This window comes from Bos taurus, chromosome 22 (genome assembly GCF_002263795.3).
Source record: "Bos taurus isolate L1 Dominette 01449 registration number 42190680 breed Hereford chromosome 22, ARS-UCD2.0, whole genome shotgun sequence".
Classification (NCBI taxonomy): domain Eukaryota; kingdom Metazoa; phylum Chordata; class Mammalia; order Artiodactyla; family Bovidae; genus Bos; species Bos taurus.
In genome coordinates, this window is record NC_037349.1 from 12,002,806 (window position 1) to 12,015,109 (window position 12,304).

At 51.7% G+C, this 12,304-nt stretch overlaps 1 protein-coding gene across 7 annotated transcripts in view; it reads right to left on the minus strand.

The window, feature by feature from the left end:
* SCN5A (sodium voltage-gated channel alpha subunit 5) overlaps positions 1-12,304 on the minus strand; it is a 105,026-nt gene that overhangs the window by 27,383 nt on the left and 65,339 nt on the right. For 3 of the 7 annotated variants that reach the window (XM_024982392.2, XM_024982397.1, NM_174458.2), the window contains 4 exon segments: positions 9,703-10,143; positions 8,167-8,328; positions 5,203-5,323; positions 4,187-4,341 (listed from right to left, as the gene is read on the minus strand). In XM_024982392.2, the coding sequence (XP_024838160.1) occupies positions 4,187-4,341; positions 5,203-5,323; positions 8,167-8,328; positions 9,703-10,143 (879 nt within the window). 7 annotated transcript variants of the gene reach the window in all.

Below are 12,304 nucleotides of genomic sequence, written 5' to 3' on the forward strand. Positions count from 1 at the left end.
TGATGAAAGTGTAAGTGGAGAGTGAAAAAGTTGGCTTAAAGCTCAACATTCAGAAAACGAAGATCATGGCATCGGGTCTCATCACTTCATGGGAAATAGATGGGGAAACAGTGGAAACAGTGTCAGACTTTATTTTTTGGGGCTCCAAAATCACTGCAGATGGTGACTGCAGCCATGAAATTAAAAGATGCTTACTCCTTGGAAGAAAAGTTATGATCAACCTAGATAGCATATTCAAAAGCAGAGGCCAACAAAGGTCCGTCTAGTCAAGGCTATGGTTTTTCCAGTGGTCATGTATGGATGTGACAGTTGGACTGTGAAGAAGGCTGAGCGCCGAAGAATTGATGCTTTTGAACTGTGGTGTTGGAGAAGACTCTCGAGAGTCCCTTGGACTGCAAGGAGATCCAACCAGTCCATTCTGAAGGAGATCAGCCCTGGGATTTCTTTAAAAGGAATGATGCTAAAGCTGAAACTCCAGTACTTTGGCCACCTGATGTGAAGAGTTGACTCATTGGAAAAGACCCTGATGCTGGGAGGGATTGGGGGCAGGAGGAGAAGGGGACGATAGAGGATGAGATGGCTGGATGGCATCACTGACTCAATGGACGTGAGTCTGAGTGAACTCCGGGAGTTGGTGATGGACAGGGGGGCCTGGCGTGCTGCGATTCATGGGGTCGCAAAGAGTCGGAGACGACTGAGGGACTGAACTGAACTGAATGAGTGTTAAATTTTCTCTAAGCAACCATTATCTACAAGTAATGATATGCTTGTATTATTTTAAACTCATTTTATACTTGATTCTATTAACTTCAGTTCTTCTATTTTCCTATTTTTATGCTGCATGTTTGGTTTTCTTGATTAACTGCACTGGCTAGTACTTCAAAGTCATTATTAAATAATGAAAAACAGCTAAAAGGTAGTTAAATTATCTTTTTTTATCCTTGACTTTAATAAAATGTTTCTAGTGCTTTACTTACTACTAATGATGATGTAGAAGTTAACTTGAAATTAAGTTTTTCATTAAGTAAAGGAAATCTATTTTATTTCTATTTTTACCAAAGTTTTAAAAATCAAGCATTCACTGAGATAATTATATGGCTTTTCGTCTTTGTCTGATTCATGTAAATAGATTTCCTAACAGGGCATCCTTCTGACTTTTTAGGATATACCTCGCTGTGACTCATTTAATCTTTTAAATATTTTACTGAATCATATTTGCATGTATTTTAATATTTTTGCATCACTACTCACAAGTATAGAGTATGAAAACTAGTGTGTTGTTTTACTTTTGGTAATACTTAAGGTTTTTAAAAATCAGCACTGTTAGCTTTCATAAAAATAATTTATAGATTTTCCATCTGTTTTTCATACTCCAGAAGATTTTTAAATAGAATTTAAATTATTTTCTTCCTTGAAAATATGAAAGAATCCACTCTTGGAGATGTAAGAGATTAGATAAGCTAGTGGTTTATTGATCACTTTAATTTCTCAAGGAATCAGCTTTGGAATTTTATCAATTTTACTGTTTATTTTCTAATTCATTAATTTGTGTTTTTACTTTATTATTTCCTTTGCTTTCTTTACAATTATTTTGTTGTTATATTTCTAATTTCTTGAGTTAATAAATTTATTCTTTCTATTTAACAAGGAAAATGTTTAAGTCTATGAATTTTAGTCATTACAGCTTTGGCTATATCCCACATAAAGTATTAGCAATATTGTTACTTTCTAGTTTCTTCACCTGCCCCAAGTCAAAGTTTTTTCTCTACCTCTATTTTTTCTTTCTTATTTTTTTAGATATCAGGAGGACAAAACTGGTTGAATCATAATCTTTGATGACACACCCCCATATTTGGTTCATGAATAGTTTCTTTACTTCTTTCAGTTCAGTCGCCCAGTCGTGTCTGACTCTTCGCGACCCGGTTGGACCTTCTTTTTTTATCTGAAGATTTTCACCTTGAGTTCAACATTTGTTTGTTTAACATTAACAAACAAAAGCACTTTGATTTTTGTTGTCCTTGTTTACAATTTCCTGCTATATCTTACTATTTCACTTTTAATATTTCCGAGTCACAGAGTTTCAGGGTTGTACTTTGAGAACACACGGCTGTAGTTTTTTGTTTTTTTCTGATCCACTTAGAATCCTTTCCTTTTAAAATGATTAATTTTATCCAATTACATTTATTAATAAAACACATGTCTGATCTTGTCTTTGCCATATTATTTTGTTTCCTGATTTAATGCTTCCTGGTTCCTTCTTTTCTCCATATCTTTTTTGCTGTAAAATCTGTGTTCTCAAAAGAAATTTTTTTTCCCTTCAGCAATTTCAAAGTGATACATAGTCTGCTTTCTGTTAAACAAGTTTATAACTTTAAATAACACACTCTGACTTATTTTTCTCAATATATCATTGATGTGGTTTTTTTTTTAAACAGTGCTTGGCTGTCTACCCTGATGAGATTCACCATTTGCTTGCCAAAACACCTCCTCACTTATGCCAGGCTGAGCTTTTCCTCCACAGCCCAGACTAAATGGCTCTGGCTGCCCTTGTTTGTGGCTGTTTAAAAACAAAACTCGTTAACATATTGTCAAATCCTCCTTCTCTGAAGCCTACAGAGATTTGGCTCTAGCCGATGGTAAAACAGCATGTAGCCAGCAAGCAGCGGCTCCAGGCCCACTCTGGAACAGCGACAGGATAGTACAGGGTGGGCGGGAGGCCCAGAGGTTTAGAAGTGACAGCCGCAGTGTCTCCCTGTGGCTGGCCCCATAGGAGGCAGCATGTGGACTGTGTTAGTCGCTTGGTCGTGTCCGACTCTTTGCGACCCCATGGGCTGTAGCCCGCCAGGCTTCTCTATCCATGGAATTCTCCAGGCAAGAATACTGCAGTGGGTAGCCATTCCCTTCTCCAGAGGAACTTCCCAACCCAGGGATCGAACCCTGGTCTCCTGCCTCGCAGGCAGATTCTTTACCATTTGAGCTACAGGGAAGTCTCAGAGGCAGCAGCAGCATGAGCTGGAGGCAAACAGCCTGGGATCAGAGTAGCCCTCTCACTCTCCCTATCTAAAGTCCAAAGCACTCCTTGTTAGTTGCTCATTCATCGGGCTCTCATCTCCCCAACAATACTGGGTTCTTGCTCCTTCTGGGCTAGTGAAGTTTCTGTTTCCTCTGCCTTCTTGATCACCCCTCTCCCTGTTCACAAGTACCTTTCACAACTCTCTCCTTCTAGAAGGGCTCCAAGAGATGAGTAGGGTGCTTGGGAACCAGCTGGGGCATCTCCAGAGGCCCTCGCTGTTCCTCCTGGTCTCACCAAACCTCCCTGTTTTCCGTAGTCCAGCTCCATCTGCTTCCTCTAAGGAGTCTTCCTGATTGTTCTAGTTCCCCCTGACCTTCCATCACTCTGAATCACCTACTCCATTCTTGTTCTCCTCTCTCTGGAGCTGATCTCTGACTATCTCAAACCTGCTGAATCTAGTTTCCCCAACTAGACTAGGAGTCCCTGAGGCCAGAGCCGGGGTCTCTTCCTCCTGTTGCCCCTCCACGCATCACAGGACCAGTAGATACAAGGAGAGCTTAGTAAAGATCTATTGAACAAATGGAAAGTCAAGACAAAGGACTTAGAATCTGACTCTCTGGGCTCAAATGCCACATCTGCTGCTTGTGAATGGTGGGGCTTTGGACAAGTTACTTAATGTTTCAACAAAGGGTTGCTATGGGGATTAAATGTGATAATGTGTGAACTACATAGCTTGGCCTCTAGCCCTAGAAGACATGGAAGGAGTGGAGCTACCAGTGTACGATAGCCTGCATTAACTGCACTGAACCAGTCTGATGGCATGTCTGATGCTGTGTGCAGGTGGGTATGTCACCAGGGCTTAGGTGTAGGTGGTTGGTGACCTGAGATTATGCCAGCTGTACACTGGGATCTGGGAAAATCACTTCCCTTTGTGGAACAAGGAGGCCTGGACAGATGACCTCTGCCATGATCCCTTTCTGCTCTGACCTCTGTATGTGCTGTGGGTGTTGACAGTTTGTGAGTTGGTCCTCATTTGGGGCCCTGGGGGGTTTCATTTTCAGCAGAGGGCTCTGCCCCAGTTTCTAACCTGGCTTTCCAGCTGGAGATGTCCTTTCTCTGCCTACCCCTTCTACTTCATGCCCCCCTGCCCACCCTCTACCCCCAGGAGGGTACCAGTGCGCCACTGCTGAGCAGGATCATGAAGATGATGAACGTCTCGAACCAGCTGTGCTCCACGATGCGGTAGCAGGTCTTGCGCAGCCTCCACCAGACCTTCCCGTGGGCCTGTGTGGTGTCCACGGTGCAGCAGGGACAGCGGCGGACACAGCCTGTGGGGGAGGGAGAGGGCTCAGACCCAGCCCGGCACCTGCGAACGCCCACATCTGATAGCAGGAAGTTGGACACTTGAAAGGATGACTGAAAGTGGTTACAATGATGGATAATGAACTGGGCCACGTTGGGGGCGGGGCCACGGTGGGGGGTGACGACCATGGGACCTGCCCTCAGGAGGCTGCAGGCAGCAGGTACTCCATGCAGAGGGTGGATGGACTAGGCTACCAGTAAGTAGATGAAGGGCCTGGCAGGTCTGGGCCGGGCTCCAGCTTGTCCCGTGCTCACCCGGGCAACTCATCCCCTGGGGGAATGTTCCAGAATCCCCTGGGGTGCTCGGTCCCTGGACTTTCTCCATGTTTGCAGTTTCTGAGCCTTGGGAAGGGCACACTTCTCACTGACAGTCCTAAAGGGTGTGCCACATGGAAGACAAACCCTCATTTTATCCCCGGCTACCCTCCAAATATACCATGGATTCATAAAAGCTCCAGATGCTGTCACCAACATGGCCACATGTCACACCCACCTTGAATGTTTACAGAGGGCCTGCTACGTGCCAAGCACTGTGCCACAGCCTGAGGGGATGGGGGAATTAGACCAGTCCCTGCTGCTATGGGGGCCCCCAGTCATACCACCACGCCACAAACGCAGCCGACCCACATCGGTCCAGCCAAACACATCTGAAGGCACACCTGCCGTAACTCACGTCACGGGCAGGTGGGGAGGCCCCCAGGGTCTTGAGGAATAGGGAAAGAATAACAGGCATCCGGGTCAGAGCGGGATGTGATACAGCAGCTGTGGGTCCTCCTGCCCCTCTGCGCAGGGCTGAGGCTGGGCCGTAGTGCCAGCCGGGGCCGTACCTTCAGTGAAGCAGTCCTCTGGATCTTTGACATCCTCTCCGAGGTCAGGGATCTGCTCCAGGAGGTCAGCAGTGTTGGTCATATCTGCCGTGCTCCCCTCAGAGTAACTGTCTTCGGGAAGCTGCAGGCAGGATTGTAAGGTGGGGAGGGTGAGCGCATGAGTGTGGGCTCTGTAGCAGCCTCCAGCCTGGGGGTCCCACAGTGGAGGTGCCTAGGCCATCCCCTCCACAGCACACCTGGGGAATCTGAGCCCAGTGGGGTGGGAACCTGCCACAAAGGTCATTGAGGCTGGGCCTTAGGGCCCCTGGATCTGTGATTCTGGGCTGCTGGTGTCTAGAGCAGGGGTGCAGGGGTGGGACAAGGGTTCTGGGAAAACCCCAGGAATGGGGAAGGCATCCAGGTGGAAGTGAAACAGGCATGAGGAGCAACAGGGACACACACTGGGATGTGGACACAGTGGCAGCCCAGCACACACGCAGGAAACAGGCAGGCCACGCCCAGAACAGTCAGCGCCAGGGTCAGAGGCACACACAGGCACCGGGTCAGACATGCAAAGAGCAGGCCAGGGACCCCAGCCCACATTTCTCACTCAGTTCATACGGGTGCTGGTGTGAGGCATACAGCCTAGAGCAAGAAGGTGCCGGAGCCTTCCCTGCCTGGTCACGCGGGCTTCTGTGGCCCTGATCCCGCATAACCTGATGATGACAGGTATGTACCACTGCCCTAGGAGCACCTGTGTGTGTCACATGTGGGCACCTGTACAGGTGTGCTATAGTTCTGCCCAGTTCCCCTCTTTGGGCCAGTGCACCTGTCTCCAGCTGCTGCGAATACTGTTTAGCCGACCCCGTCTCCAGAAAAGTGTCTTTAGCCAGGGACCTGCCATCCTTGGAAATAGCTTGGGGGTTACAACCCAAGTCCAGGGTGGCTGACACCCAGTGACTGACTGATATGGAAGAGACCCGGCTGAGGCTGGAGTCCAGCCAGCATAACATCTGGAGCTGCTTCTTTTGCCTTAGCCTGCTTTTCTCACTTCCTTATGGGTCTCTCCTGAGGGCACCTTCTCAATGAATCATTTGCACAGGAAGCCGGGCTCTGGCTCTGCCTCTGGGAATCCACCTTAATGACAAGTATGGCAGGGAAGAGGGTTCTGGGGAGGAGGGCAGCCTTCATTTGCTTCAGATCACATCTACAACACCCAGCTCAGTCGTCCACCTCATGCTGCTCAGGCTCCGCTCCTCTGGGGAGAGCTGGTTTGAGTTCTTGGGCAGCCTTGGCTCTCAAAGCTGCCTTCTTTTCTCTTCCTTCCACAACTCAGTCCACTGCTGTCTCAAAGTCCTCTTTAACCTTGAGACTGGCCGTAAGGAGTAACTGGATCCTGGTGAAAATGTAGAGAGTGCCCCTGTGTGCAGGGTGGCTTCTGTGGCTCTGAGGGTCGCGTCCTCACTCCAGCTTCGTTGTGCAGTGCTGAGCTGGGAAAGTCACAGTTGAGGGACTTTGTGTGCCTTTTCTTTTCAGACACTAGAGCTTTCACGTGTGACGACAAGTTCTCAGGATTTCCCGGGCAAGTGAGATGAGGGGTCCTTCTCCTAGGAAAGTCCCAGCCCACCTGGCTGTCTCCTCATTTCCACTGGGACTTGATCTGAAGAGGTGATGAAGGTACCAGACTTGCTCAAAGGTCAGCATTCCAGTACGGGAGCCCCTTCTGTCCATGACCTTCTGTCCCTCCCGTGTCTTCCTGTTCCCCCCGCCTTGGTGTGTCAGACTGTCCAGGAGGACAAGTGTGACGTGTACAGTCAGGGCAATGATTCCATTAGGCCCTTGTACTCCCAAAATGGCCATGAAAACAAAGCTTCCCATGGGCCCATCCCATGAAAGGAACGAGACAAAGGAGAAATGTTGTCTTGGAGCAAGTCACAGCTGCCGGACTGAGGCTGAGGTCAGGCTGCAGGACAAGGGCCCTGGGCATGGTCTCAGCACATGACCTCCACCTTCCTGGGTGCTTGGCAGAGCAGGGGTGGGGTGTAGACAGTAGCGCCACAGTCCAGTTAGCTCAGGGGCTGCAAACCCAAATGCTTACGGGGCCAGGCAGGTGATGGAATGAAGGCAGGCAGGTGAGATCTGGCCAATCGCAGCATTCTGGCCAGTCAAGGAGGTGGTTACATTCTTCAGCAGGGAGGCTCTTCTTCCAATGTTTTTTTTTCAAGAGAAGCCAGAATGCAGACTTTTTACAGAAAAGCCTCTGGATTTTAAATGTTGGTCATTGTTATTTTGTTGTTCAGTAGGTCAGTTGTGTCTGACTCTTTGTGACCCCATGGACTGCAGCACGCCAGGCTTCCCTGTCCTTCACCATCTCCTGGAGCTTGCTCAAACTCATATCCATTGAGTCAGTGATGCCATCCAACCATCTCATCCTCTGTCATCCCCTTCTCCTGCCTTCAATCTTTCCCAGCATCAGGGTCTTTTCCAATGAGTCGGCTCTTCGTATCAGGTGGCCAAAGTATTGGTAATGAGCTCAAATTAAAACTCTTTTGTGTCCAGAACAAATTCCCCTGACAGGCCTTGTATTCGCCGCCTCAGCTTCCGTCCAGGTGAGAAGCGGCTAGTGGCTCGAGTGTTGAGAGCCTGTGCTCAGAGCTCCCCCAGTCCCCCAGGATGGGCTGACTCACAGGACAGACTTTCGCCAACAGGACCAAAGCACAGGAACCCAGTGAGGAAGGGGTGAACATGCAGGGGTTTGGGGTTAGTCCTGTGGCGTGCTCCTGGGGGGCTGCTTCCTAATTTCCGAATGGCTCTGGGCCCCAAGCCATCCCTCCCCTGTGTGGGGCCACTCCGCAAACAGGTCTCCCACACTGGCTGTGACAGCGGCTGTGGCTCCCACCAGAAGGTTGGTGTCTGGGGGCCTCTCACGGCCTCCAGCCCCAGCGGCAGTGCCCCATTGGCTTCGGGGACAAAGGTGTGCGTTACCTCACTGCACCCTGGGGCGGGGGCCTCTGCTCGCCGCTGCTGCCGCAAGTCTGCCTGAACCTCACTGGCCTCGGCCCCAGAGGAGGTGGTCTCCGACACCTGGCTCCAGACCCTCGGCTCTGGGAGGGCCTCTGGGCTGCCGGACGCCGGCTGGGATTCCTGCTGAAGAGACCCCCCCAGCTTATGAGCTATCCAGCCAGTGTTTCTAGGATCCTGGCTCTGCTTCACTACTCTCTTCATGAGGCATCATCTCCCTGAAGACCCCTCCCTCAGGCATTCATTCTAAGGCTGACGAAAGCTCCTGAGAGGACCAGGCAAAGGGCCTAAAGCTAAACAAAGCCCCTGGCCTGGCTGGCACAAATCTCCCCTCCTCTAGCTTCTTGAAGGGTGTCAGTGCGCCATGATGCCCAGCTCCCAGGTGCTGGCAGCTCCACTTAGGAAGGACAGGCTTTCCCAGGAGTTCCCATGGCAGCTCAGCTTGCTTACACACACACACACACACACACACACACCACACACACACACACGTCTCAGGGCCAACAGGCTCAAGAGAAGGAGAAGAGGAAAAGCAGGGACAGCCGGAATCCCACTCCTGTGCTGGAAGCATCCTGGAACTAATTCCAAGCCGCAGTTCTGGCAACACCAACCCTTCCCCTCCCCCAACTGACTCTGTGGCTGTCCTGCCGCCTGCCTGAAAGGGCAGGAGCTGGCCTCAGGGACCACAGGAAGGCAGGAGTTTGTGGAATCAAGCCTGGAGCCACAGATCAAATTCCGTGCAGGGGAGCAGCTGCTCTTCTCAGCCAGACCCACCCAGTGCAGGCCCCAGGGAGGTGGCCAGCGTGGGCCCAACGAAACTGAGACCCAGTCCTCACTGTCTGACCAAGGACCTTGGGACAAGCCACCTGAGCTGGGCTCAGGCCGTGAGAACACTGAGGGAGCCGGGGTGGGGGTGGGGTGTACAGTCCTTTTTGTTCAGACTCCAGTCCTAAGTGTTAAAAATAACAGGTTGGGAGATAAGATAGTGCTGTCTCTGACACCTGCCATCTTAGGGATGCTTATTTTTAAACCTTAGAATGAGCTCTGGGCCTCGGGGGAGGGGAAGGGGCAGTGGCGGGGTCAGGAGGCCGCTCTCCCCCACTCACCAAGACATTCCGCCTTGTTAGTCTTGGAGGGGATAAGGTCAGGGTTGGGTCTGGGAGCCAGGCTTCCTGGCTCTGTCCTAGACCTGTGAGGAACTCCTAGCAAGTCTGTCTCTCTTGTCGTGCCTCGGTTTCCCTCTCTGAACAACTGGCTGCCTGTGTCCAGCCAGGGGATGAATGATAGACAGCGGTCCCTTGAAGATGCCCTCCTGGGCTGGGCTGGGGAGAGAGGGTTGACGGCTGGCCTCAGCATGCCTCCAAGAGGCTGGTTCTGGGGGGGTGGCCTGTGTTCCCCCTCCAGGCCAATCCCTACTGGGGCAACTGCTCCAAGTGAAGCTGGGTCCCCTGGACAGGAGGTGGTGCTCATGCACATGAGGGCCAGGGTTTGGGGGCTCACCTGCTTGCTGGACTCTTCCTCTGTGCTTAGGCTGTTCTCCTCATCCTCCTCGGGGTCATCCGTGTCTGACTCGGCCATGGCGATGGGCACACACACAGGCTCGGCATCCCCAGGTGCGCCCTGACCTGGCCGCTGGCCTTCCTCAAACCGCGTCTCCTTGCGGGCTGGGGGCGCCTTCTCGCTCTCTGGTTGGGGTGGGGGGCTGGAGGTGGCGATACAGCCTGGCAGCTGGCCCTGGGAGGCGAGGGCCGTGGGCTTCTGAGGCGGCCGCTGCAGGAGCACGCAGCAGAAGTCCCAGGTGGTCCGCTTGATGAAGCGCAGGCCTCGCTGGATGCGGGCCAGAGCCAGCTGGAGGTTGTTCATCTCCCCATCCTCGTCAGGAGCTGTGAGGTTGTCTGCGCTGAAGGAGCTGAGCAGTAAAGCCAGGAAGAGGTTCAGGACCTGTGGAGACAACGCCAAGCCCTGGGCGCTCAGGATGGAGAACACTTGAGGAGGGCCAGACGCAAAGAGTGCAAGGCTTGGACCGTGGGGCCTCATTCTAAGCTCTCACTCCCTTCAATATAAAGAGTTTAGCTCTAAAAGGAAAGGCGAGCTCTCATCCTGAGGTAGGAGATACACAGGCCCCGGACTGAGCAGCTGCAGCTGGTCTCCTGCTGATGCTTCGAGATGGGAGACCAGCGGGAGCGCTGGGTCCTGATTGGGTGTGTTCTCATGGGTTTCCCGGGCCAACATGTGTGCAGAGAAGGCCCTCAATCTAAGGGGAGGACAAAAGGAGTGAGAATAGGCCAGCTAGAATCCATCTTGGCTGAGAGATGCATGTCCACACTAGGAACAGATATGGAGATGACTGGCTAGAAAAAAACACAACAATGGAAAACTGCCCGATTTAAGCAACCTAAACTGCTCCCTCCTAACTTGCCTGTCTGCTCTTCCACATGTACTTTGCTTCTAATAAACGCTTTTATCTTTTTCACAGTCTTGGTCTCTTTGCTGAATCCTTTCTTCAAAGAAGAACCGAGGTCCTTCTTCCAGCTTTTCACCACCAGAATCAACCCCTCCTCCCAAGGGTTCAGATAGTCTGAATTGAGGGCGTGCAACACCAATGGGTGTTGGTGCACATTCTATGGGAGAACCGTGGGTTCCTCTGATGTCAAAGCCTGCAGATATTGCCATGCTGTCTTGGGAGTAATGGGGGGCCCTGTAGGCACGACGAAAGCTTCCCTAGTGGCTCAGCAGTAAAGAACCCGCCTGCGGTACAGGAGACAGGGGTTTGATCTATGGGTTGGGAATATCCCATAGAGGAGGGCATTGCAACCCACTCCAGTATTCTTGCGTGGAAAATCCCATGGACAGAGGAGCCTGGCGGGCTACAGTCCATGGGGTCGCAAAGAGTCAGACACGACTGAAGCAACTTAGCATGTACACATGCAGTCATGGTGAGCACAGGACTGCTCCCTGGGAAGTGGGATCCAAGCTGGGAGTACCAGGGAAAAGACAGCCTCCCACCCAGAAGCAACCCAGAGCATCCATTCATCGGCCCACCCATCCATTGCTCATCTGCTGTTGGGGACCTCCTGGGAAGGGGCCTGTGCGTCTGTTGGTGAAGGAGGGACAGTGATGTGCCTCTAAGTTCCCCACTGAAGCTAGTTCCCCACTCAAACATCTGGGGGCTCCTGCTGTGCAGCACACTCCACCGGTGTCCCCAGATGTTACTATGCTCCCCAGGTGAAGGACATGGGAACTGAGCACGGAAGAGGGCGATGGCAGGAGAAGAGGCCAGGTGGCAGCTCTGGGGACTGACTGCAGGGTCAAGCCACTGAGAGGGGGTTGCTGTGTCCAGGTGCTGGAGGGTGCTTGGGTGGGTGCTTGTAACACTAGACAGCTGGGATGGAGTAGAGAGACCTGGGGCTGGTGCCAGGGGCCAGCCTTGGCTCCAGTGCCCATATGCTGCAGGGAGTCAGGGGAGGGGCTGAGGTCTCAGAGGGGCCAGAAGACACAGACTTACTATTATGGATTTGAGACCCCTAAGGAGGGGTTGCAAAATCCTCCTGTCTTTGGATGGTTCTTGACTACTGCTTGTTGCTAAGTGAAGTGAAGCGAAGTCACTCAGTCGTGTCCGACTCTTTGCGACCCCATGGACTGTAGCCTACCAGGCTCCTCTGTCCATGGACTGTAGCCTACCAGGCTCCTCTGTCCATGGGATTTTCCAGGCAATAGTCCTGGAGTGGACTGCCATTTCTTCTCCAGGGGATCTTCCCAACCCAGGGATAGAACCCGGGTCTCCCACATTGTAGACAGACGCTTTACCATCTGAGCCACCAGGGAAGTCCATTAGCTTGTTGCTAAACCATCCTGCAAGTCTGAAGCTTTAGTTTTGGTTAAAAAAGCGAACTTCTGTTGAGTGACAAGGGACTGGGCTTGGGTCTTGGGGAGGGTAACTGAAGATGGCAGCGGGCTTGCTCCACACAGGGGGCAGACTGGCTCCCGGGCACCACCAGGCCGATGGGCTAGAGAAGCAACCTCCCCCACCTTGGGCTTGTTCTTCCCCCACAGCCACTCCCAGAAGGGAGTCCAGTCAGATGGGGGCCTCTACATCAGGGTG